The following is a 27,948-nucleotide window of genomic DNA, read 5'->3' as shown; positions in this document are numbered from 1 at the left end:
GCAAAATTATAGATAAAATAAAAAATAAAACCACTTATTAAATATATATATATTTATATATCATTTCCCAATGAAACGTGTGATCACTTACTGCACGCTGCTAAAATTGAAAGAGTTTTATTTTTTCTCAAAACACCTCAATAACTGTCAAAAGAAATACATACAAGGGCAAGCCCTACATTCTCCACTAGTGAAACTAAATTTATTTCTCTCCACAACATGAATCAAGATCATCTACTGTCAAATTAGTTTTCTCAAACCAGCAACAGCAAAAGATAAATAATAATAATAATAATAATAATAGCAATAACATTGGTCAGGTTAATAACATCAATACCGAGAACAGAAAAAAAAGACTGATGTGATCCTTCCCAAAGAGAGAGCACTTAAGAGTGAGGGAAATAAAACCATCATGCTGAAGAGGAGATTGGAAGTGAACTGGGCCTGGATCCCTGCTTACGACAACCAGACCTGTTACTGACTCACACTGAGCTCTGCTGGTTGGCTGAAACTGCCTTTGGATGAGGGCTTTCATTGTTGGGTGCAGATAAATGTGAAATAAGAACTGGGTGAACGAAAAAATAAATGACAGATAAAACTGGCGAGGGAGAGAAAGAAAAGAAACAAAGTTCACTGTGTGCCACGTACAGTAGCTGTGGACAAATTCCTTGGGGCCTGCACTGAAAGCAGTGTGTTAGTTTGACCTGTTTGTACTTTTCATTCTGCCTGCTTCACTGTGTTGAAATTTGACAAATCTAGTTTCCATCACTGATTTTACAAGTGTTTTATTTCTTCTTGCCAAAGAAGCTGAACCTCTTCTCTCGATCCTTGTCTTTCCCCTCTTTGTTGCGCATGGTGACGCTTCCAGTATCAACTGAGCTGGGGGAGATAGGAGGCATCGTCATGGCGCGGCTGAGGGCCCGCGGAACTACGGGTGAGTCTCCTGATCCTGTTGGAATGGAACTGAGGATGGAGCTGATCCAGGAGCTCATTTCCGACTTCAGACAGACAGAAAAACATTATTATACGTCAGACAGAGGCACGCAAACAAGATATTTTTCCACAAATTTATAAATGGTTTCATTTTATGAATGTAATACTGTCCTATATATCTGACCTCATCCTTGGCTTGGAACAGGTACTCTTTTCCATCCCCTAGCCTGCAGACACAGTCGAGGAGGTGAATCATTAGTCAGAGAGAAGCTATGTAGTCTAATACATGTCTCACTGTTTTGTTATTTTCTTGTCATTTCATCATGATCTCTTATTTTATCTATGAAATCCAGCAGTGTGACAGCAGTACTGTAACAGAAAGTATTACTGTTCTCTTACCTGAGCTTGAACACATGTTTCCTCTTCTTATAGCCGTTTGCTACCTCACACACAGCCTCGCCGAGGCTGATGGGTACCTCTCCATGATATGGAATTCCGTTGCTGGCACTCTTGCCATCTTTATAAAAACCCAGACTTCCTTTTCTTAAGACACAGTACACGTTCTGCCAAGACCTATGGGAGCAAATACATGGCATTGGAAACAGCACATGTTGCATACAAAAACAGAAAGTACATTTTTATATCTATAACAAGTTTTTAATTATCTTCCATTGTTATAAATTCTTAAAACCTCTCTTAGTGTCTGCCCTCTCCAAGGTCTATTGTGTTGTCTGACTCCCCTCATAAGAACACTCACCTGGTAGCTGCCTTTCTGCTGTGGGACTCCATCTCCTGTTTTCGACAGAGCATCCCCTCCATGGTGTCTGGCTCGGACTCTGCTCCACCCCTGCCTGGTAACGTTGCAGACGGCTCGAGGCGAGAAGATGCCAGCCCACTGTCTCTACCTGGCCCGTTCACCGACTCCGACTCTGAGCCCTGTGGTGCAAACCAGACGTGAATGTGGGTATAATGAGGTAGACAAAAAAAAACTTGAGTGGATGGAAGCAGTGAGCAGCAACGCAACCATTCACAGCCACACATGAAGAGACATGATGACGTAAGCGCTGATGGCAGTGTGATTACCTGAGGTAACAGCAGAGCATGGGTTTAAAGGATCCACATGACCACAGTTGCAGTACACTGATATTTAACAGGACATTTAAGTCGCTCATATGCGTAAGACATAGTTAAAATGAACACACATCTCGGAAAGGTGCATCCTATAATTAACACCAATATTTGTTTTTAGAAAAAACATAAAAATGTACCAAAGGAACCTTTTAATGTATTAGTGAGAGATTAATCTTAACACCCTCTCTGAGGTCCATTATGCTGTACCTGCCAGACTCACTTCATAAATTAATAAAGGATGACACCACCTTTAACAAAAAAAATTTACCATTTGAATCTTAAATCTTAAATAGTTATATACAATACTAACTCCTATAATACAATACACCTTGTCTACAAAGAAATGATAATTGACTCCATGAAACGACTCATCACAACAGTGTACACATAAAGGGACAGACTAAAACAAACTACACATAAAAAAAGCTTTGAACAGCTATGATATCACAACATTTACAACTCTGGGCTCCACATTAAAATTTACTCCTGTCCTGGTCAATATGAGCACAGACGCACCTGCAGGCAGCATATGTGATCCATGAAGACAATCCCCATGAATCTGCATCATGCTTTTAAACAGCAATGGGGCTCATTGTATAAACAAAATTAAAATAAAAAAGCAATGGATTGCATCTGTGATAGAGAGCAATGGCTGATCAAATAAAGAGGCACTGCAGTTGACCAGGAGCTGAGCAGAGGCTGTGAAGGGCACGACGGGGAAGCTACAGAGCCAAATCCACGGCTTGGTACTCACACGCTCCGGATGCTTTGGCTTACACACACGTTTAGGTTCTGATTTCTTTCCCACTGACAACGGTAGCGATAATGACTGCTGGTAAAAACGTAATAAAAACTTGTTAAAATGTCTTTGTCTGGGGCCAGAATCTGATCAGTTCATACAGATTGACTGATTCTTCTCTAGAGTATCAGCTGCAGACCTAAACATACTGTAGGTTTACTCCAGCAGCCACTGGAGGCTGTTTCCTAGTATCCTACCTCAGTCTCAACCCCCATCCTCACAGGTGGGCTCACAATGTAATTCTATATGTGTCCCTGGAGGGGGTGGGTGAGTGGATGTCACCCTGCAAACCTGATTCTTTTCAGAAATACCACTTCTTTGTAATGTTTATATGACAATAAAATGATAAGCAAAGCTCTACTGCTTGTCTCTCTTTTTTTCCTTTCAACTGTGTAATAGCAATTCATCTGATTATATGACATGTACTGAAACAAGTCTTTGTATTGGACTTGAACAGACAGCGACAGGGACACACACTGACAAAGTGGTACTTTAGGAATGACATATTTAGAGCTTTGGATTTCTTTAAATCCCAAAGCAAACCTGTTGTGTATTTTCATTTTATTCATGGTTTGCTGCAAATTCTTAACATATTTGTATAGTTTGCAGGGAATTGATAACAAGTGAATGTTTCGAGGCCAGTTACCAATATTTTAAACTATTGTTTTTCTGTTGAACTTTAAAACTGATTTAGTTCAGGGATGACAACCTGGAAAAAGCATTACAGTACTTTACACATAAGATTATTTGAAAATCTTTAAAATAATTATCAGTGCAACATATGTCTTACCTGAGATGTATCATTATCACTATGTACTCCATTCACTGACACAGTCTGATTGAGGGTGGTCTGGTCCAAACTGGTTCTGTGTTTAAAGCGATGGGAAAACCCTGTTAATAACAAAAAGATAAAATAGACCACAACTATTGTGCTCTTCTCATAAGCCCCCTTTAATTTACCTGGCTGCCGAATCATGTGGATGACTTTCTGCCTCAGATTGTGCCACTTCTTCGACTGGGGGTGGTGTGGGGGGTCGGCGAGCCCTCTCCTCTTCCTCTCGCCTCCTCTGGATCTCCTGCTCCTCAAGCTGAAAAATGACAACGCAGTGGTTATTTAAATAAGTATGGGCATTCTGTATGTAATGCATTCTGTATGTAATGCAACTACCAGGCCAGGCAGGAATCTAACCAAGATGTGAATTGTTGATGTAATTAGGATGTATCTGTACTTACTGTAGTGAGTTTCTCCAGTAGGACAAAGCGATCTTCCCAGGCTGAAGCAAGTTTTTCAAAGGCCTCGTGACGCTTTATAAGGCTCTCCACCTCGTCCACATTTGCGCCCAGCTCTGCTGCTCGCACCAGAGGTTCTTGACCTGCCAACCAAGACTCTGCCACACAGGCATCCCGTCCAAACTGCAGCACCTCCAGCACTGAGATGCAAAAACAAAGAGGGAGGATATCAATAAATAGATAGTGAGTCAGCTTTACATTCTCTAACTTAACAAACACACAACAGCTCTTAAGCTTCTTAGATTTCAGAGAGACTGTAGGTGAAAGGAAGGACACCAAAGCAAATGGGGCCACCAAAAAGTTAATCTTGGTACTGCTTTAGCAATAGTGTAATCAATAACAGAAAATACATGGAAGTACACTTGTATACTTGTAGAGTTTGTGTAGTATCAACCTTGGAGCATTGTGCAGATTACCTCACAAGTACAGACAGAAGAAAAAAGAATGGCTGCCATGATAATTTTGTACAGTTGAACTTTACAATTAGAGTATATAATTGGATTATAAATTGCTAGGTTGTTTCTTTGTCCCAGGCCATCAAACTGGACATACTGGTTTGCATTTTCTTTGCCATCTCTAACCTGTAGCAACCTGCCCACATTAATTGATCTCTTGAGTTTTCTTCCCAATCGCACAATTAGATTGAATGTCCCCTTGCACGCACTTTAACACATGTTAAGCATGCTTACCAATTTGTAGATGGTCCATCTTGTCTAGCCAGTTTTTATTGATCCTGTCTCTCTTTTCCTGGAGCTGAAATAGTTTCTCCCGAATCTGAGAATCAAAGAATATTCAGGAACATTAAATAATAACTTGTGATCATGTTTCTTCTTACTCAAAACATGCCTGAATACAACAATAGTGAAAGTGACCTATTGTATAATACCTCATCAGCTGCATAGTGATTGTTGTTAATGAGAGTATTTCCCATCTCAGTACAGGCAGTAAAGCTGTCAACCCTGGTCTCAATCTCTGACTTGATGTCCTGATGATTGGCAATGACCAGCCCTGCAGATGATACATCCCTGGAACAACAGAAAGGAGAAAGGTGAATGTTGAATATAAACACATACCACTGATTACAGCAGAATTCATAATAATAAAATGACATTCACCTTGGACTGTCATGTGCGTCAATTTGCAGGTTGACGCCATCCATCCATAGCATGAGGTCTCGCACCATGTTGAAGAAGCGGAACTTCTCCACCGTGTCCAGCAGGAGGAGCCTGCGGGCCTGACCAGCCTTGAGCAAACCCTCCCAGGCAGAAGTCACAGCATTTTCACTCCTGTTAATGTCATCAGCTTTCTCTCCAGCATAAGCCTTCTGCAACCGGGCTGCATCCTCTTGCACCTGGTTCACCTACAAGGTCAAGAGGGAATTGGGGACATTCAGTATTCTATTAAAATAGCTCTAACTCGAATCTTGCGTAAACATCTCTTTATCAACAGATAGCTGACCTGTCCACTGAGGGCCTGGATGTCATGTTCAAACGTGTTGTGCTGCCTGTGTAGATGCTGGACAGTGTTCAGGTCACGGCCAAGGTCAGAAGGCAGTGCTTCATGCTTTTCCTTGACACGTCCGAGCACCTCCATGGCATCCTGATGGAAGCGGTGCAACTCATAGGAGGCAGCCAACATTTGTGTGCGTGTGTCGATCAGCTCCAGCAGATCTGCCCAGGCCTCATTTAGACCATCCTTCCACTCAGCCACACTGGCATTCTCAGGATGACCCGACTCAATCAAGTCATCTGCCAACCCATTTACACCATCTACTCGCTCTTGGCCAATAGTGCTGGTGTCACGAGCAAACTCCCGGAACTTGTCTCTCAGCATCTGAAGAGAGAAAATCAGGGCGAATGTGAGCAACATAATTAATTCAGCCGAATTAATTTGTCTGAAAAAAGAAAAGAGACCCACTGTGACATGTTCATAGTCCTGTCCTAGTTCATGGGAGCCGGCAACCACCTCCCTCTCAGCAATCCACTGTTCTAGGTCATCCACCTCCCGCTTCAGCTGGGTCAGCCGCAGTCTCTCCTGAAGCCGCCCACGACGCTCCTCAGCGAGGTCTTTCAACCCAGCATACAGCTTGTCCACTTGTGCTTGCCGTAAGGTGATTCTCTCACTGTTAAATAAAAAAATCAAGGAAAGATTTGTCAGTGGTTGTTGGTGTATAACTTTTGCCTATGAAAGGCGTGTGTCACTGTCAATATTCAGATCTACTTCACCTCTCTGGGTGTTCACTGGTGACCATGAGACGGCTGCTATTGGCTAGCTGGTGAATGGTTTGGGCGTAGTCCTCAAGTGCCTGTTCCAGGATCTGGTGCTTCTTGACCATCACTAGTGCGCTTTGCTCATCCTGAGAGAAAAAACGGAAATTATCAAGTTTTCTCAATATATACGATTGTGAAACCAGGGCAGATGTCTTATTTTGTCTGTGTACCTTGGCCTTTTCTTCTGACATCATGTGTAACTCTTGTTCGCCCATCCAAGCTTCGGCCTCCGCTGCATCAGCATAGAACTGCTGGGCGCGATTGGCCTCTATTAAACGTGCATGACGTTTGTCTGTCTCGCCAATCAGTTGGTCCCAAAGGTCCTTCAGCTCAACGAGACGCTCCTCTAGGACAGACTGTCTCTCACCATCGACCTGGCTCTGAGTCTTCCCTCGTTTGTGGATGTCATCAATGCGAGGCTGGTGGCCCTGGATCTCCTTCTGTAATGTCTGATTCAGAAACAGAGAGGGTGTTCACTGACGTGTTGCAGCTACATTAAGATTAAGATAATTGTATGTCCCTTTAACTATGATTATATCATCCTGCATGCAAAAATCACTTTACCTGGTTCTTCTTGATAAGCAGCTGAACAGTAGGCAGATCTTTTCCATGGTCTGTGGAGTTAGCCAGGGGCATCCTCTCTTTCACCCATAGCTGATAGAAAAACAGACTGAGTAAAATTCCAAACTTCTTTAACTAATGTTAGTAGTCAGACAGGTAACCCAACTCACAATTTCATCCTCCAGATCTCTGTTGAACTGATGTGCTTCTTTGGAGGCGAGTAGTCTTTGTCTCCTCAGTTTGAGAGGCTCCTGGAGGTTTGAGAAGTTGTCAGTGACACGCCTTTGCTGACCATCAACCTCTGCTAGTCCAGCGTCCTCCTGGGACAGCGCCAGAGCCTGAGACTGCAGGGACTGCACCTCCTTCTCTCTGACCTCCATCTGGTGCTCCAGCATCTATACACGGACAGTAAAAAAATGTAAGAAGGAAAGGCATTTGGTAGTCTCCACTACACAGATTTGGCATGTTCCACCACATGCACTGAAAAATATATTCAACATAAAGTACAGATTCAATTATTTTATTGCTGAAGGACATTGAAATCCATCATTTTGACACAAGGTGTTTTTTGTCCATGAGAGCTACTAATTGTGCAATATGATATTAAAGCTCCATGCTACAACAGTAATTCTTGATTGTAAAGATGATATGGACATGTTTTGCTGCAGTGTCGTCTACCTGGTGCTTCTTGAGCAAGATGTTGACACTGGTCAAATCTTTGCCGTATTCGTCATTATGCAGCTGACCCTCGAGGTTCTTCAGCCAGACATCTAGAGAGGAGCAGCTCTGTGTAAAGAGCTCAGCCCGGTTAGCATCGAACAAACACTGGGCCTTGGTGCGTGTGGTGCCTTCCAGCTCCTCCCACTGACGCTGTAGGTCCTCCAGGGTCTGCTGGACAACAGGTTTCAGCTCAGGCTTCTCTGCCACCAGAGCCTGACCCTCCTGTTAGAAACAGGAAACATACACACATTTATATTTTAATTAATTACATTAGTATAGCTGTAATTGGCCACACGAAGGCAAGCAGACTGGCGCTACTGTATAATAACATCAATATAAATTATCCACTACAATTACATAACAGTCATGTAACTATCGGCAATCATTTCCACCACCTGTCCACATATCAAACACAAATCCTATCACAAAGTTTACCCTTTTTTAATTAGATTCATTTTAGTGTCACCTTGTCAATTTTGTCCAGCCAGTCTTTGTTAGAGGCCAGCTCTGCCATGAAGGCCTGGTGCTTCTGCCACTTGCTGTGAAGATTTCTGGCCTCATCATAAGACATGTCCTGGGCCGTCAGCATCTTCTCATTGATCCACAATGTGAGCTATGGAGGAGAGGAGTGGAGAGAATTTCAGAATAAGCATTATCAACTTCACATGTTAAAACATCTTTATTCATTATGCTATTATTTCATTTAATCTTTAAAAGATGTTTTTACCTCTTGCCCATCTTGGAGGAAGTGTTGAAGTTCACGATTGTCCTTAAGCTTCGTCAGCAGTTCATTTGCAGACTCCTTATTCTTAAAATGCCTGGAGAAAATTAAGGAGAAAATTAGCCACTCTTCAAATATCTATTTGAAAAAGAAAAAAAACATTTCTGCTTTCTTTTACCGTTACTAACCTTTCCTGGATAGAATCAACTTTTTCCTGGATCTTATCAGAGTTAGCATTAGAGTCATTGATGAGGCGCCGTCCGTTCTCCACTACACCAGTTATCTTCTCCTCACTGGCCTCTGTGGTAGTGAGGAAATCCTCATGCTTCTTAATGGCCTCTTCTGCTCCCTGTAGACTTGCAGGCATCTCTGTATGGGACAGAACATACTCCTACACAAAAAGGAAAGGAATGTTAAAACATTTATTGTATGCAATTATCAAGCCCCAATGATTTTTCTTTATTTTGTCACTTTGAGTGATAAATTGATGAAACAAGCAAAAAGTGATAATCATGTGCTGCAGCTTTTGGGTTATTGTGAACTTTAACTCACCATTTGATTTAGGTGTTACTAAGAATTAAACAGGAGTTGATTCATCTGATTCTGATTCTTAATAAATGAAAATAAACTTAATATTGTGGCTCAAACCTAAACAGATCGAGGCCTATGGGCCACTTACAGGTCAACACACTCCCAACACATTCATTATAAAAAGCAATACAGGGTGAAACCTGAACTAAAATATGTATAAAGAAGAAAATTTGTGCATCGGGGTTTGGTACTGGCTTCTGGACTTGACACTACCCAAAGAAGGTTGTGTGTTGATACATGGTTTTTGTTTCATTAAAGCCACAGCTCTCTGGCACAGGCTTTAATTTATTTAGTGCTTTTGTCTCTAACCTGGCTGTTAAGGAAAGCTTCCGCCTGCTTTGCATCTCTTAGAAAAGTCTGGAAGTCAAAGGCTTGGGCCAGAAGACTGTGGCGGTTCTCCCACATGCGACGCAACTCATGCCATCCAGTATCCAGTGCCTGGAGCCTCTGAGCCAAGAACATGTACTGGGCATCGGTCTGACCTTGGGTGACCTCCTCACCGACTGCACGCATCTTCTCATAGTCCTCCTTATAGTTATCCACCTCATTCTTTATATTCTCATGCTGGGCTAGTAAACTCTCAGCCTCAGTCAGAGAAGTGGGAATGTCCTCTGAGGCCACGGCTGTCTGGGTGCGGGACAACCAGGACTGGAAACCATCCAGGTCCCTTAGGAAGCCCTGCAGCTTGCTGGCTTCACCCAGTGATTCCTCACGTCGCTTCATGGTCGCGTTCAACTCCTCCCACACCTCTTGAATCCCAACCAGGCGGCCTTGGATCTCTCCTGCCTGATCTGGATGTTCCATGGCCAGTGTTTCTGCCTCATTTCTTAGGTCATCCAATTTGCCCTGAAAGGACAAGAAGATGGTTTAGATACTGAAATTTTTTTGGTATTTATTGTTTTTTTTACGGTTTCCCATCTTTATCCTATAAGTCACTGCATGTAAGATCTCCATACCTGAATGGCCTCCAGGTCCCTCTCCATGCCTGTGAGTTTGCGTTGCAGTGCCATCACTCCAGCCAGGTCATTGCCCAGACTCTGAGTAGATTCGATCACCTTGGTCTTTTCCTTCATCCAAGTCTGGATCTCATTACACTCCAGGTGGTAGTTCTGAATGTTGAGGGCAGACTCGAGGGCATGTTTCTTTTGACCAGCCAGTTGTTCAAACTCTGTCCATCTGAGGCCATATAAAGTGCAATATTTAGATCAAAACCATTAGTAGTAGTAGAGCATAAACATATTTCTTTGCAAAAAACATTTATTTGGCGTTGTTTGTTATGCTGACCTGCTGTTGAGTTGGTCTTTTGTCTGATGGATTTGGTCTTTACTACAGTTGTCAGAGCTCAGCAGCTGCTCTGCCACCTGATTAACATCAGTGACTCGAGTGCCTAGATTATTCATCTCAGGTTCAAGCGTCTCAAATCTGAAATTATTGAATAAAAAACAGTATTAATTTTCTAATTCTATAGAGAAAATGGCATTTAGACAAGATTTTTTTGTATATATTAAAATGACTTGTAAAAGAAATCATTGATAATTTGAATACATTAGAGCAACAAAATGAATATTTTTGGTGGATATGAACTGAGCAACATTCATCCCTTCTCTTCCTCACAGACTGACCTCTGCTGCACCACCTCCAAGTCTTCCAGTTTAGTTGGGATCTCCATGCTGTCTAACCACTGCTCCTTTTCTTCCACCCAGAGCTGGCAGGCGCCTGCTTCACTGAACATGCGGTAAAGAGCCAGGGCACCTTCCAGAGCCTGCCGCCGAGCTACTGACAGAGTCTCCAGTTCTTCATAACTCTGTTCAATAGCAGGTAGGCGGCCATCCACCTACAGTCAGCAGTTAACCATGATTTAGAACTCTAATTGGCAAGTCATCATTAAAGAAGAATGAAAATAAAGCACCCTACCTGAGGGGATTGTATATAGGCCTGCGGTAGTGCTTGAACCTGCTCTTGCAAGGAGTCGATGACGGGGCGGTGGCTTTGGATCTCCTCATCTATCTCCCTCTGCTTGCGAGCTATAGTTTGAGTGGAGAACTCATCGTGGCCCAACTCCTGACTTGACACCTGTCTAAGTGTCTCCATGATCCAGGCCTCCATGTCACTGGCATCTGTTTGGAACTGTTGCAGGGCCACAGCTTCTTTGAGTCTCTGCTCTCTCAGTTTAGTTGTCTGTGAAACAGGAAGAACAGGAGAATTACAAAAACAGAAATACATAACAGAAAAAATTTGTATTTGGAGAAAATATCTTTATACAGTGAGCAACCATCTAAAAAGAGTCATGATCATCACCCACCTCCTCAAGATATGCCCACTGTGAACGGATGTCTTCAATCCTCTCTGTGACCTCTGGGGCTCCAAAGTGTCCCTCGTTAACCAAAGCTTCCCCAGCAGCAATGCTGTTACTTAGGGGACCATAGCGGGCAGCCATCTCATCTCTGAAAGCCTCATGTTTACTGAGCAGGTGAAGAGCAGAAGTGAGGTCACGCCCACAGTCTCCACTAGCCAGGATCTGCTCCTGCTCTCGGATCCAGGCTGCCTCCTCTCCGACATCCCACATGAACTGCCACAGGCGGCGAGAGTCCTCCAACCGCTCTCTGCGTTTGCAGGCAAGCTGACCAAGCTCTTCGTAGGCTTGACCCAGCAGGTCCACCTTTTCACCTACTAGTCCTGGCTCACATGGTTTGTAGGCTAGCAAAAAAACGAAAAGTCAGAAATACAAGATGCTTAGATATAATGCACAAATAGGTCAAACTAAAGCTGTGTGATTTATAAATGGAATGATTTAAAGTATGTTTTAAAACTCACCCTGTTCATAGGAAGTGAAGCGCTGTGCTGCTCCCTGCACTGCTTTGATCCTCTCTGCCTGAGCTGAAATGTCAGCCTCTACCAAATTGTGTTTCTGAAGAAGGTCCAACACATCATGCAAATGTTTGCCATTGTCCTGAGACTGCAGACGATTCTGAAACACACAGAGGACACAGCTCATGAGAATATTTAGTTTTTCAACTTAAATGTAACTCCCTTGCAGCAGCACCCAGGTAGGGAACCCTGTCAGATATTGTGTCCACAAACAGAATATGACAGAAGAACCAGAGCAACATTACTCAAAAATCTATTAGACAGTAAATATTTATAATACATGGTGGCCTTTTGAAAACAAAAAAAAGATAATAGCTGACGACAATATTTCATCAATGATGTAGTCTGACAATTAACCTGAACACAACGGGAGCTATAACCTTATTCAGATGACAACAGAGAGAGTCATTAGATTAGGCCATTAAATGACAACAGGCTATAATAAAAACAGATAATAAACTGTATACAAGCATTTGATTTATATGGTAATGGCCTATAACTGAAGATTACAGAATAAACTGTAAGTGCAGACATATAGATCTTCACCCAGATGTCTGCAGCCACATTCCACATCTAATTATAAACTTTCTGAATTGAGGGATATAATGAAAACATGAAATACTAAGTGCTTGTTTGAAGTTAGGGATGAATAATGACGCAAAGTCCTAGGTGCTATGCAGACATTTGATCTGAGGCAGTGGAGACAGGAACATATCCTTCTTTTTGTTTCTAAATGTTTTAAGAAAAAGTATTAAGGCGGTGTGGCCTAGGGGGTAGAGTGGTCGTTCTCCAACAAGAAGGTTGGCGGTTTAATTCCCACTCTTCCCCATTTGCATGCCGAAGAGTTATTGGCAAGATACTGAACCCCTAAAATGGCCCCTCATAAAATGTTAACATAACATGAGTGTACTTATTGTAAGTTTCTTTGGACAAAAGCGTTAGCCAAATGACATGTAATGTAATAATGTAATTAATGAAATGAGCGTTGAAGCTTAATATTCAGTGCACCTATACAGTGCATTTAATGCCACAGCATATCAGCAAATCAACCTCTTGATACAAAGTCTAATAAACCCTATCAGATGTCTAGAATCATATTTTCTTGGAGTTAACATGTGCGATATTAGAGATTATATAAATTAAACTAACTGATACTGCACACTTTTTAAACATTTAAGCCAGTCAAGTGTTAAACTTTACTTTAATGGTTGCCTAATTTGTAAAATTCTGTATCAGTGGCTATCAGGGGATTACATATCGGGATACCACTTTTTGAGACACAATCAAAGTGAATTAATATCCTAGTATACGGAAATAGTGTCACTAAATTTAACCACCTAAGGAGAAAGGCTTGGCCATTCTCAGTAAAGCCAGCAATGACAGGCAACACAGCTCAGGCTAGGCCTATAAAAAGCTAATTACTCCTATTAAGTCCAGATACTAAAGCTGCTGTGAACATATGTGAACAACTGAATGGATTAGGAAATTCCTTTTTGTTAATTAAAAACAGATCCAACATAATGAATGAATGGAAGCAGTAGTTCACCATACGTTAAAACAGTGTAAACCTTGTTCAAATATTGGGGGCCACTTTAATGATTGTCTCTTTACCTTCATATCTGCCGTCCAGTCCATGATGTAGCACATCTCCTGGAAGAGCCTCTGTAGGGCACAGTGGGCATTCAGCCGCTCTCTGCGTGCAACCAGAAGCTCTTTCAGGTATTCCCAGAGTCGAAGCACATTATCCCTTCGAGCAATTACACGCCGCACATCATGGTATCCCTCTGCTTCCAGCTCCTTTGCAACAGCCTCCACAGCAGCCACACGCTCCCAATATGCCCCAATGTCTGTCTCGATGGCCTCGTGTTTACGGGTGGCAGCTTCCACTGCTCCCAGATCGGTTCCAAAGTTGTCCTAATAGAGGAAATGCAACATATTGCAGTAAAAGTAATCAATGTAATAAAGTCAGAATAAATGTTAATTTCTCTACCTGAGACACCAGCCTCTGGTTCTCACTCAGCCATGTCTCCCTCATAGCTGCTTTGCGGTCAAAACGAGCAGCGAGCATCTCCAGCTTCTCCTGTCGAATCAACTCATTTCGCAGCGCCAGCTCACGTTCATGCTCTGCCTTTTCCAGTCGCTCCCATGCCTTTTCACGCCAATGAAAACACAAAATAACTCAGAAAGTTGGTGTCCAGCAACAAGGATATGTATACTACATGCATGATGACAATTTAAAACAACCACACAGGCCTGTGGTCGACAACCAAAACGTTTAATGACCAACTTTGCCAAAAGCACACAGCCTAATTGAAAAACGTATGGTATGACATTACATTAAGAAACTTTCTCAATGGAAGGAGGTATTTATAACCTCTTCTCATACAAACTCATACCTTGTTGATGTCTGAGATAAGTTTGCCCTCTCTTGGCATGTAGACTTTCTGGTTGTTTGCTCGCATTTTGCTTTGGATAGTAAAAAGAAGAATCTCCAAGTTTCCTTTCTCTGTAAATCTGTAGAGATAAACACAAATGTAATATACTGTTGCTTCACACTTTTAGATCCTTTAGTACAGGATCACCACTGAGTTGTATTAAACTAGTTGTCTGTTACTTACTTGGGGGGTTTCTCCACAGTCCGGTAGGAGTTAAAAGCCTGAAGCTGGTTCTGCACAGCATTCAGTGAGTTAGCGAGCTGCCTGTCATTGAGCGTCCCTATGGTCTGCTCAATCCACTGCAGCAGCTCTGAAGCCAGGGTTTCGTACTTCTCTATCAGCTGGTCAGCTTCAATCGCATAGTCCAGCACCTGCAACAAGGAGAGATCTGTTAATGAAGACAGCTCATACTGCACACATTTACTCAACTGTATTACTCACATACATTCATACATACACGCACACGCACTCATGCACAGAGTGAGAGCTAACCTTGCCAATTCTTTTGCCCTCCACCGCCAGGGCTTTCATCTTGGAGAAGTAATGATAGTAGGTGGCCACATAGGTAATGATGGACTTTTCATCAGGCTGATCAACATTGACATCTGAAAAAGAGAAAGAATTATCCAACTGTACCCTAACCCCCATTTCTTGTCTATTTTTTTTATACAATTCAGCATGCACAAAGTATACAATGGCTTTCAAAATAGCCTGAATTATCAGTTTATTTGTTGCCAAACCATTACCATCTTTATACAAGGTTTTTGTGATCTCACTATAGCTGATATGTGATGTAGTGTTGCCTAAGCTATAATTAATTCCAGTAATCCTCTATAGTCCAACACCCGTCAGTCTTGCAGGGAGCAGGCATCAGCTTAATGTCTCAGTGGATGGTGTCATGTCATCAGTGTGACGTACAGGAGTGCTTCCTGTTTTTACTCACTAACCTTCTGGGTCCAGCAGCTTGGTAAGGCCCAGTTCCTTCTCAGCCACATTGAAGGCATTCTGAAGATTGTAGTGAGCATTGGATCTCTTCAGGTTGTCAAACTCAATCAGGTCAGATCTGCAAAATCAGGGGAACAATTAGGACTTTAATAAATACAACAACAACAAATGGCAATGTCATGCATTAACATTCAACCCAAAATAATATTTTGCAAAGCACTGAAATATGCGTTTCTATTTTCAGAGCAGGATACATATAAGAATCCACTAGATTTGCAAAAGTCTGCAAGCTAACAGGCTTTTCATATGTGGATTATGCAAACTGCTCCAGCAAATTATTACACAATTTTGGCAAAATCATGTTTTTATATAGCCTTACTTCAATATAATATTGGTCTGGGAGGCCAGAAAGCATGAATTGGCATTCACAATACATGGAAATGAGATGGAAAATTACTAGTTTGCCTTTGACTCTCATTGATCATTAACTTCTTAGATTTTGAAACTGTACCATGGCTATGGAAAAAGCATATTCTTCATTCCAGAAACGTAAGTATGATATTGTGAATAAGGGGAAAAAAAACATTCCAAATATTTTCATGCCTCCTGTGTTGGCTCCTCAGTAGTTTGAACAAGGGTGTGATCATGTAAACTGCATCGTCACAACTTACATGAATATCTAATGGTTCAGTAACGCCAGTGAAACCAGTATTATCATTCATGTATCGAGTATCACCTGAGTCATTCATTGTCATGAACAATGCTCTCTGTTCTACTTGACACAAAAGTTGAAGGTAAACCTTTGGCCTAACCCAAGCTGTTCGTGCTATTATTACCCAGCAGGGTGTGCAAGTGAGTATCCAAGCTTAGCTCTTCATAGAAAATAAGTGGGTTATTATTTTGGTGATCTAGGTCATCTTACTCCCTATTTTATGTTCATCCTTTTAGCCATACCGCAGACTGTGTGAAGGATGGGAGGAGTGGGAGGAGACCTAAATAGAAGTGTGATTGCAAATTGACACGCGCTCATCATTAGATAAAGATAAAAGAGCGGGGGGGATAATGGATACTTTGGCCTTGCAGGACAAAATTCTCATTTGAAAAGAGAACCGTGTTAAAAGTATAATTGTTAATAATTGTTACTGTTAATAATATACTTGTATGGGCCTAAAAGGGTCGGGTTGCATTCCACATCACACAGGAAGAAGTCAGTGACCTGTGTTTGTGCACGATGGCACTGAACGCCAGACCATCTCGCCAGCTGGTAGTGAAGTTGTGAATGTTGACGTTGGGATATCTGCAGAGGTCAGAACAGAAATGATTAATCATTAAATCAACAAAGCAAGATTAATCAGCTACACAACATATTTCACAGTATTGATCCTTTGCTATTAAGCCCTCTCTCTGTCTCTCCTTTCTCACCCAGCAGTTTTCATTTGGCACCAAAGCAGCAGGGCTTCTTTAGCTGACTTTTTCTCCTTGTTGTCTTCCGTCTCCACACTGATGTCCTGGATCTGTAAGCAGAATATTAATTTACTTCAAACTGAGTTGTACAAAATTCCAAGATTATTAGACGATCCCACATTATTAATATATTCTCTTAACTGTGTATTATACCAAAGTTAAGGAATAGTTGAAAACTTCACAGGTAATGACATCAGGTTCAAGACTAAAATAACGACATAAATTACCCCATAAATCACATCCCAGTGGCAGTAACCTTTTTACCCTATTTTGTGAGTTTGCCTGAGGATGGACTACATGCAGAGACCAGATGTCTCACAGTCAAACTTCTCTTTGAAAGGCCTGGAGAAATGTGGCAGCTGAGCTGAGAGAGAATATGAGCAGTGCTATATTCTGCTACTTTATAAGTTACCTGGAAGCGAAGGATAATGGTCCAGATGAGACCCAGTGTGAGGCGGTGATTCCCGTCCACAATGTCATGGGAGCCCATGTTTTCCAGATGGACTTTTTGCTCCTTGAGGAACTGCAGGGCTTTATCAACATTCTCCAGGCAGTGGATACGCATGCGTCCCTTGGTGGGCTTTGGCTGTGGGGAAAGAAAACCTATGTTGACATTGTTGAACAAATTGATTACAACATAAGTTGAGGGGAAAGGGAGCAGGAATTAAAAAAGAGGAAGTAAAAGGTCATGCGAGTGCCACGCTGGTGCCTGGGTCAGGTTTGGGACAGAGAATGGTAGTTTCTGTGTGATACTGACCAGCTGTTCTCCTGAGAGCACTTCCAGAAGGCGGATTAGCATACGGCCATCGCGTAGGTCAGTGTACAAATCACCAATGCGACTGGTCACTCGGCCTAAGTGAGAGTTCACCCATTTGGTAAAGGTCTTCTTCTGAACCGCTTCCCGCTCATCTGCAAAGTGCAAAAAAGAGGAGGTGAAGTTACATGCATGATTGCCTCTATGGAGGGTGATGCCTTTAGTCCAAATATCATTCCTTTCCTATTAGAGAAATAAATACTTACAGGAAATTAACTTTGCTCAATATAAAACACCATTGTCTACAGCTTTGATCAAATCTTAGGACAGACAGGTAGCAGTAAATCATAAGGACTTAAGCCCTTGCCCTGAGTAGTTCATAAGCTGCACCATTAAGACTCCAGGAGTCACTGTATTGACAGCTTAGTGAGAGGTTTTCACTCTTAACACCAACGTTTACTGATGGTTCTGCTCATGTGTGCTCTGCCAATGTGAGTTCAGAGGTGAAAAGTGACGATACTAAATTGGGCGTAGAGGCAATGACATTTAGTGAGCACTTTTGTTGTTACGTTACTAGAGAAGACTAAAAAAAGAATTACAATAAATTAAGCTGTAACAGCAGCTCAGACATATGGACCAGGGGAGTAAGAAGCTAATCCTGCTCCGCCACCTAACAAGGTGACCTTATTTCTATGACACAAGGTCTCCCCGCCTTTTGAAAACACTTTTCTAGCATTGTACTTAATGCACAGTACCTAACACACAAGCGTGGAGCAGACAGAAAATAGATCTGAGTAAACAGCCGTGTAATAAAGAGTTCAACAAAACAAAGCCTACTTACAGGCAAAGAAAAACTAAAGTAAAGGTAGAACAATATTAGATAATTTAATTACTAAAAACTTACTACCAGTTTATGAATTTGTATATATTATATTACATAACATGTTATTATGTAATATATGTAATAATAAAAGGTTATAATATTATGAAATATTATATCAAGGTAGATTTGATCAGGTTCCTACTACCAAAACACATTTGAATGTTTTCAAAGGTCTTATTTTCACTAAAGTAATGACCAAGTTTTAAAGATGTAATCATTTCAAATGCAACAATATTGAAAACCCAGCTTCAACCCAAAGTCAAGAACCAAATACCTCAGTGGTTTGTGTAACAGAAACTATAGATAAGCAAGTAAAATAAAGTCATTTTAAAAAGAGATCAACGAGATCATGCCCTGAGGTCAGTAAATGGCAGGTCTTCTGGATTATTATCTTTATGTATGTTTTAAATGGGGTGTTTTGAGGTGAACAAAGGCAGTATGTTGTGGAATCAACCACTGTGCCAACTGTCAGCTAAAAAAAGAACATTGTGAAATTACACACAAGCCTTCTAGGGTGGGGGAATACCACAGAACATGAAGCTGTTGCAAGCTGCAGGTGCTTCCGCTGTATCAAGACTAAAGATGTTCTCTCTTGAATTGATACAGTGACACCGAACTGCAGACTGCTGCTAATGGTTTAAAAAAAAGATAGACTGTCACTGATAATGTTTTAACATCTACATCAATGTAATTCAGGTATTAAAACGTATCCAGTGGAGGTGTTGACCTCTAGTGAAACTGTACAATGATATATTAATACGCCGGTCTCCATATTGTTTCTTATTTATTTTATGCTACACAAACATGCTCACATGTATGTTAATGTCTCGCATGAGTCCATCAGGATTGTGAAACACAGATACTTATTAACAAAAGAACGCTGCAAGACTCAAGTCATATAAGCGTTCATTATGAAACTATGCTTAAAATGAGACGTCAATGCACTACAGATTACCCCTTCCTTGCATGAGCTGTTTTTCTCCTAACAACACTGACTGTCAAAGAACAACACCTACAGAAGAATAAGAAGTTGCAAAAGAACGTACATGTGTGAATATTAACATATGTTGTGTATTGAAATCTCCAAATTCAGAATAGATACTGTGCATAATTGAATTTTGAATGTTAGAGAGAAAAATAATGATCTGGCTGCAAAGATACTGTATATTAATCAAAACAGGTGATAGTCATGGCCTACAGCGTTTGAAGAGCCTGAGCCGTGTAAAACTCAGTCAAACAGCCCTTCTTTATTTTAAACCCAGTTGGCTCTGTACACATTGTAATATGGTGTAATATGATGTGCTGGTTGTTTGGGGATGTATGAGTTTTGGGGACTTCTGAATCTGTTCAATGAGCCGGCCGAGGGGGATTAATAGGGCAGGTGGAGTAAAGTGGAGAAGCCTACATTCCTCCTGAAGCTTGGTCATGTTGTGACAGCACCCTGCACTGAGGTGAAGGTAGTGGGGCAGTGGGCTGGGAATCTAAAGAAGACATGCTGCTACCCTACTGGTGATGTACTAATAACAAGGCTGCTGAACAAGAACACAAGAAAGACAAACACAGATATCTGTCTCTTGTGTGTGCTCATTACAGCAAGCAAACACAAACTTGTCATCAGTCGCAAAGTCAGTAGATAAGGGCGGAACCGGTGCAGCGGTTTTCTCTAACAATGTGACATTTGTGGATTGGGTTCGTGCAATGTCATCTGTCATCTTACTAACCTATGAAAATGGTTACGGGAAGGTGAGAAAAGATAAAAAAGGACCAGGACTAAGCCTCCTCTAAACAGTCAGATCACGCTAAATGCCTGCCAACACAATTATAAAATGACATATGGGACAAGAGAGAAGAGTGGGAAAACACAGAATGAGCTTAAGACAAGAAGCCTAGTAATTACTAGCTAGTTTTGCGTCATCACAATCCCTCTGAAATGACTCTACACTGCAGCCTTTAAGTACGCACAATTCAAAATGATAGTTCTCCCACACTGAAATGCATTGTTCCAAAGTCAGAGGCAACAAGATGCAATACAACTGCCATATATTCTTATATTGACATCCCCATTGATCAGTACAGAATAGATATTGGCTGCTGTGAAAATGGTATGAATCTTAGCAAGTATATACTGTGTCTAACATGGATTAAATAATCTAGTTTAAGACACCTTCTCTACAACCAGATTACTTTGTAGTTCATTCAAATAAATAAAGATATTATAAAATAAAGAATTTTAGAAAATTCCCCGACCATACAGGAGATCTACCTCTCCTCCTTGAGAGGAATAACAAGTGAATCAAATTTTTGGTGCCACGTTTTTCTAAATGTTTCTAATAGTATATCAGAACTAGTGGTTAGAGGCACCATTGAGGGTTTCTAAAACTATTTGGACATGTCCAGTCACTTTGAACATGTTTGTCACTGGTATTAAGCTTTAAGTACACGTCAGAACATGGATTGTAGAGTGGGGCCTTGTCCTTTCCACTGCGTACTGAACTCACAACTGATTTTGTATTTAACCCCAAACAAACTCAAGACAGTGCTGATAAAGACTTATTATCTGCATGTAATATGAGAAAATATGCTGGCAGACTTAATCCTGCCTGGGGTGGAACATAGGGGCTAAGATCGTGTTTTTGAAGATACAGTGGAGAAGGATACAGTGCTAACATCGAATCAAACACCTAAAGAGAGCATAAGGACAACACGTGAGCAGTTAATAAAAGTCTGTAATCAGATGTACCATGTCCCGAGTTCATTGTTCACATTAAGCAGGTCATTTATTGTTACATGAACAGGTGTTGACTGATGGGAAGATCAAGTCGAGTTACATCATGGTTCAATAAATGAATTAACGAGTGAACAGACGTCACTGATGCAATGATATACTTTTTAATAAGGTCAGTATGGCTAGTAATGGGTCTTTGCTGTTTTGATCTGTAGTTTATATTGTGTTATTTCTTTTAATTAATGTTTTCTATAAAGTGTCATCTTACCAGTTTCAGACAGTACATGCTATGTAGCTGAGGCAGTTGTCTGCAGAAGGAGTCGAGCTAACACACAGTGGGATGACCTTAAGAAAAGGGTGTCCTTCAGACAGCAAGATACCATTTGTCATAACATTTTTCTAGCTGCCAGCATGCAAAGTTTATGGTCATTGATGACAAATTTTCTTGATTGCTATACAAATACAGAATGTTCTAAATATCCAATACTGCCAAAAGCTGGTTGGAAGCTATAGGATTCAACCCAAAGGGATTTAATTAACTCTGCAGATCATTGATCACAACTAATTGAAGATTATGTCTGTTCATTGTTCACAATGTTTGGATTGTAGTTAAGCTTTATTGACCTGTACATTTCAGTCTCCGTGTTGGCATGTGTATCTGTGTACACAACAGACATTGACCTGGTACAAGATGTCACCACTGCTGTCTCTACCAGTGATAATGCCCTGCCAGTGATGTAATCGTTTGTTTATCCATCACAGAGACAAAGATAATTGTGGTGGTAATTTCTTTGGAATTAAGAGCAAAAGTCAATGCCAGTCTTAAAAACTCCTCTGTGTCGAAAGATTAGACACAGACAGACTGAGTTTGTCTCCTGGTTCTCGTTAATGAATGCTCAGTTATTTCTCAATGACTCCTGCATCCCTCTGCTGTGTTGCATGACACTGCACGTTTGGCTCCCATTGGCCTCACTTCATCAGGGGGCAAGAGACTCCATTCACAAATTTATATATTAGTTTATCATAGTAAGCACTTCTTGCATTTGGCAACAAATGAATATGGCAGACTTAATTTTGTAGACTTTAGTCTCAACTTTTCAATTTGCGGATTTTTTTTAATCATTTATGTATTCGCAAATATGTACGTCACTTTCAGAAGAGAAATAGAAAAGGTCAATGGCTGTATTGGCTTGGATTCAGCAAAGACGGTTCACTCAAAGCTGCGAACAACTTCATCTTGTGTCATTTCCTGCTCAGGTCAAGTCCCTGGTCATTACTGGTTCCCTTTGTAGCTAGTAAACACCCTTGACTCCATATGCTTTTGATATTCTGTCTCTCACCCACCTATGACTCTGGTCACCCTGTGCTCAGAAAGAATGAGTAAACCACTTCCCTTAGTCTATCTCCTTTAATCAGCTTTAATGACCTTCTCTTGGACATTCCCACACAGACAAGATTATGGTATTGTGCCAAAGTGCGCAGAGAAGGGCACTGAGCAATGGGAGTTTAACTTCTTTCAAATGTGTGAAACTTGTTTTGAATAACAGCTTGTACAGAACAAATTAGGTATCAATGTGATGTTGTAAACATGAAGCAAGTTAACTAAAAACCACACTGTGAGGTGTGTATAAATATAGTGAGTAAAATGGACATTTTGGTTTGATACTTGTATATGTGCTTGACTTGACAGATGTGAAACGATACAAATTTTGAAAAGTGAAAATATAGAAGAGTTTTGCTTGAGATTTAACTGAGAACCTATGAACCTGCAATAATTTTGTTTAATGCAGCTATCAGACAGTTCATTGCCATATAGTTACCAGGAATTCTTCCAAATAAAGCTAAAAAGAATGGATTAAGAAACAATTGTTGAACAATCAGTACGTTCCAAACTGTCTGTTCCTTTTTCCGAGATTACAGAATAGATCCTAGGCCCTCATTAAAGGAATACTTGTGCATCTTTAATACAGTGCAGAGAAAACATAAAACATCAGACAGTCAATAGCAGCTTCTCAGCTTTGTGGTGCATAGTTGTCATTTGTATTGACACCTATGAAAGGTTTAATGGGAGACTATGGACATATCCATCAATTAATACACATTGTGAGCTGAGCAATGTAAAAAATGAGGTCAGGCTGTTTGAGGAGTTCTTTGTAAGTAAATCTTCAGCAACAGGTGGGATAAAATGAATGGCTTGACTCAAAAAAATGTCCAACTCCTCTATCTGTAAATGTCTAGATCTGTACAAAAAGACAGAATCACACATTATGACATTTCCTTTATGGGTCAGAGGGCATCTATACAATGCACCTTCAAATAGGATGAGCAATAGAACAGGCATAAGACAATTTTAGGTTATATATTAGCCTGTATAAGTTTGTGTAATGATTCAAATCAAGATTATAACGACTACATCTTGAAGTCAACGTGTGCATCAATTACAGTACTAGGAAATAGTAGAAAAATAAGATATTGAGTGTTACCGACTTCAGAGTTGTAGCATTCATCCCTGCTTATCATTAGACCAATTAATCTATGATAATCAAATAAACAATGAGCAAGTAATGAGTGTATGATGCAAAGTGAGCAATATGGCAAATATAGATGAACATTCGCTTTGACATTTCTCTCCCTATAAAAGCGCAATAGCCTTTCCTTGGCTTATAATTTTGAAATTAGGGCTGTGGTAGAAACCGCTGTGGCGCAACTTATTTTTACGCATTTAACGGTTTGAGGTCACAAGTAGAGAAACACATTGTGTTTTTTACCCAACTCTCACAGGTTTGTTCATACTGAGAGTTCATGCCTCTCTGTGCCATCTACAGCGGCCACTGATAACGGGGGGGGATAGGGAAGAGGAGGACTGGCCAAGGCCAATCCCATGAGAAAGGAGACAGAAAGAGGCATCTCTCAGCCATAACATCTGGACACAGGAAGGGTGTGAAATGTCAACAAGACAGTAATTGTCCCGATGCCTCCGGGACTGCACTTTCTTGTTGCCCTCCCAAGTAGGAAATTGTCAATATTAGTTAAACTGTACAAACAAAGCATCGTGCATGTGCGCCTACATGTGTGTGTTTGTGTGTGTACATATGGCAAACCCTGACCAAGGTAATGCGACTCTCTCTGGCTTGCAGCTGGAGGCCACTAAAGTCAGAGCTGTTGGAAATATCAATTTAGGGTATACAATTTCAAGACTTGAAACTTGACCCACAATGTAACACTGAATGCAAAAGTAAACTAACTTTTTCCAGTGTTTGTAAAAAAAAAAAAAAAGAAAATACTTATAGTGTCAAAGTCTGTCTGAATAAAGCCACCCTGCTAAAGCCTGACAGGCGAAAGTCCACAGCAGTGACTCAGAGGGGCCAGGTAAATGGGACAGTGACCTTTTGAACAGGGACCCTGCACCACACTAAACTCACATTCTATTTATCTTTAGACTGCAACATCACAGACATCATGCCGGTATCTTGGCACAGAAATCGATAACTTGAGATATAGGCCTAAGGCATTTGTCAATTAGATAGTACATGCAACAGACACTGTAAGAGTGATTTGTATTTTAAGAAAATACTAGGGTAGGGATTTAATGGTGCAAAGAATAATGCTGGGATGGGCTGGGGAAAAAACTATTAAACAGCAACTCTCCCTCTTTTATTAAAAATTGTTCCATGGAACAAAGATTACAGTTTTTTTCCCCCTCTCACAAACTTAGCTGCAGCCCGGTCTTTCATTAATCCTGTCTCCCTTGGCCAAAGTTATTTAGTTACTCAGTTCATTGTTTACTGGTTAGATATCACTTACCAGAGTCAGATAATGCTTAATGTCTTTAGTGCTGGTGTTAGACTTTTATAGGACCTGAAACTCTTCAACCATTTCTAGCCATTACATTTCGTTGTTAAGATCTTAAAATGTCCAAAATGAAATTAATTAAGAATACTGTATAGCTCAGGTAAGATTTTGTGAATCAGTGACTGGATACAAGTTGAAAAATATTTCAAAATAGAAAAAAACTCATCAAGATCCATTAATTATTCTGATATATTAAAGAAAATGTTGACCAAAGTGAAAAAGAAATTCATGGATCTGCCCTCTGATCTGAAGCAGCACTAAAATAGGTTAATGGGTTCTTCTCTGACCCATACCACATCATTCAACAAAGTTTTCTGGTAAGTGGTAATACATCCAGTAGTTTTTGCGTAATCCTGCTTATAAATAGACAAAGATGAAAACATTACCTACTTGGTTGAGGTAATGCACAAACACACATGAATCTTTTCATATCCTTACAAAAGTCAAGTCAAATCAGGATTATACACAGTAAACATGTAAGAACAGGATCTGGGCTGACATTAAACGACTTCAAGGAACCTGAGTCACATGGAGTCCTCTCCACCATGACGAAAGCCATGTTGGGAATGCTTCCATTTGTGTGAGGCATTTGTATAATGACGCCAAACGTGTCAGATCTTCTAATTAATAGTTTGAGCAGATTTAACACGGGGAGGCAGGGAGTAACATAAAGACTGAGCCTCGGGGTTAGTCAAACTGGAAATACAACTGGGTGTTGCCAAAATGTGTTTGTGAGTCTGAGTATGTGAGCGTGTGAGTATATTTACAGCAAACTTCATCTAGCATTACCAGGCACAGATAACCAACAAAGAATATAAAAAGTATTAAGTATAAGTATCATGCATAGTAACCCTAATACTTAGATATTCTTAAACAGCTCCATTTCACAATATTCTTAGGGAAGTGTGAATAAATCCTGTCAGCAAAAATGTGGTTGAGGATCACAAGCCCCCAAAATTACACTGCAAGTTTAAGGTTTTCCTGCCTGGCAGGTTGAAAAAGACGTGCAGGGGTGTAACCTTTGTTTCTCTGTACTTCACGGTTTACTTGGACAATGTTGTATATCGTGTACTTTCTTTGAGGTAGAAGATGCAATCTTTTCCATGGGTCTTATCTCCAGTCAATAGCACCAGTGCTGTCCGGGTGGAGGTGTACACATTTTTTTATTTAGAAAGGACTGCACAGACATATGTAAATATATGCACACATACATGTCCCATCAGGAGAACAAAGTCTTCTTCAATGGCCATGAAGATATTATCTAATATGGGAGGCGAAATATTGTTAGTTCACTAAAAGAATGTCAAACATGCAGAAAGAGTAGACTTGCCCCTGAAGTAAACTCAAAGACAGCTCTCCATACCAGACAGCAACCAGGGAGGGACAGGAAACTAGCAAAACAGTGATCTTCTTGCACACCACTGACTGAACGTTTCACACACTATTGCACATACACACAATGCTACTGGAGATTCTTTACCGCATGGCCTGTGAGTAAGATTTGTAAAGCTCACAGGAACAAGCCACAGAATGACGCAAGAATTCTTACAAGGTACAAATGGTAATAAGAAAATAGATTTTTTTATCACAAGCATTCCCAGATGTTAGTTTAGTACTTGGGCGATACAGGTTTGATTAAATTAGTAATGCAAGTTTAGCATAAAATGTTGTAACACTGACCATGTCAAAACTTTCACATTATTTCTAAACTCCTAAGTCACAACCAGTGGCCTGTGTGATTTCTATGTGCAAGACCTCACAGATCTAACAGGCTTTGGTCGAAGACAGAGCCATGTATCGTAATAAGATAAGAAAGGACAGGTGGCCCAGTGATCAGTGGCCATACTGCCTGCCTGCCTGCCTTAGAGCTGAGCTGAAGCCTACTGTGTATATCTACTATACACTGTACTTGATACCCTCTACATTAAGTTAAATAGGAGTCTTTCAAGCTCTCATAGATAATCACTCATGTCAGAAAAATGCTTTGTTATTTGGTGACTCATTCAGAACATAAAGCACCTGCTGTAGGACTACCACTTGTATAGAAGCCAAAAAGCCATATTTCCTGTTTAAAAACAATCAACAGGATGTGTTAAACAAGGGTAACAATTCTCAATCTAGCACAGTCTTATCAATAACCTGAAACACCAACAACTGTTTCCATAAGCCACACTAGAGACCTTGAGACTCTGGTCTGAGATGTCAATAGGACAACTGTATATTCAAATGAATTTGCTTAACTAATTTAAACCATAAAAAAAGATAACAGATAAGCATATTTCAAATTACCAAATGGAATAGAAGTTGGTCAGTACAATTCTTACCTTGTAGCTGTTTAAACCTTCCTTCCAAGATGTTCGAGTATTGCACCTGATTAACAAATGCTGCTGGGGACAAGGAGTGCTCTCTTTCCCTCTGGTCCCACTCCATGGCCGCTTTTCTCTCTCTTAAATATTCCTCTCAGATATGAAGTGAATGGGAGCTGTTATACATAGCACAGCAGAGCAGCCCTTTCCCACTAATATGTAACAAATCCTTTAAAGTGTGTTCCAAAAGAAAAAAAACTTGGCTTTTCCAGATTCCCTCAGAGTTGTGCCTTAGTTAGGCACAACACAAGCTTGAAAATATTGCCGCCCGTTCTTCTCTTCATCTACTGTATGTCCCACCTTGTCCAATGAAGACACAGCAGTGAGCGCTGGGGTAGAGGGTTTTGTCAAAGAAGCATTTCAAACAAAACCGAAGAACAAAATGTTCTCTGGTTTCACCTCCTCCTATGAAGAATTTCACCACAGTTGTGGCCCCTGAGCAAAGAAAAATCTTTTGGTTGCACTCCCTCGTGGTTCGAGTGGCAATTCCTTTCCCTCCAAACTCTGAACTCACACTTGCTGAAACAGAGCACAGCCGAGCAGGCTAACTGGCTGCGGTCGGATAGCTGTGTAAACAAAGCCTGCTGTGCCTTCTGAAAATTGTGGCATTTGCATAAGGTGTGTTTGAGGGAGGAGCACA

At 40.8% G+C, this 27,948-nt stretch overlaps 1 protein-coding gene across 3 annotated transcripts; it reads right to left on the bottom strand.

Annotated features, from left to right (window-relative positions):
• Positions 1-101: 101 nt before the first annotated feature.
• On the bottom strand, positions 102-27,948 carry LOC128457134 (spectrin beta chain, non-erythrocytic 1). Of its 3 annotated transcripts, none has more exons than XM_053441683.1 (39): positions 27,267-27,948; positions 17,486-17,637; positions 17,141-17,314; positions 16,687-16,778; positions 16,481-16,561; positions 15,267-15,382; positions 14,812-14,924; positions 14,503-14,690; positions 14,281-14,398; positions 13,875-14,033; positions 13,496-13,798; positions 11,831-11,984; positions 11,319-11,713; positions 10,931-11,194; positions 10,639-10,850; positions 10,301-10,438; positions 9,973-10,192; positions 9,326-9,862; positions 8,614-8,816; positions 8,432-8,522; positions 8,171-8,317; positions 7,663-7,926; positions 7,155-7,379; positions 6,988-7,077; positions 6,594-6,872; positions 6,379-6,509; positions 6,071-6,275; positions 5,612-5,986; positions 5,269-5,513; positions 5,040-5,178; positions 4,843-4,927; positions 4,097-4,293; positions 3,824-3,951; positions 3,654-3,729; positions 2,819-2,896; positions 1,691-1,869; positions 1,333-1,506; positions 1,118-1,160; positions 102-998 (listed from the first exon to the last, which is right to left on the bottom strand). In XM_053441683.1, the coding sequence occupies exons 1-39, from the start codon at positions 27,370-27,372 to the stop codon at positions 786-788; spliced, it is 7,089 nt and encodes a 2,362-aa protein (XP_053297658.1). In that variant the 5' UTR covers positions 27,373-27,948; the 3' UTR covers positions 102-785. The 3 variants fall into 3 exon arrangements, with proteins under 3 accessions (XP_053297658.1, XP_053297659.1, XP_053297660.1); XM_053441684.1 differs by having other exon boundaries at positions 2,819-2,893; XM_053441685.1 differs by lacking the exon at positions 2,819-2,896 and having other exon boundaries at positions 27,267-27,947.

This window comes from Pleuronectes platessa, chromosome 15, assembly GCF_947347685.1.
Source record: "Pleuronectes platessa chromosome 15, fPlePla1.1, whole genome shotgun sequence".
Lineage (NCBI taxonomy): Eukaryota > Metazoa > Chordata > Actinopteri > Pleuronectiformes > Pleuronectidae > Pleuronectes > Pleuronectes platessa.
This window is presented reverse-complemented; position numbering and strand designations above follow the sequence as displayed.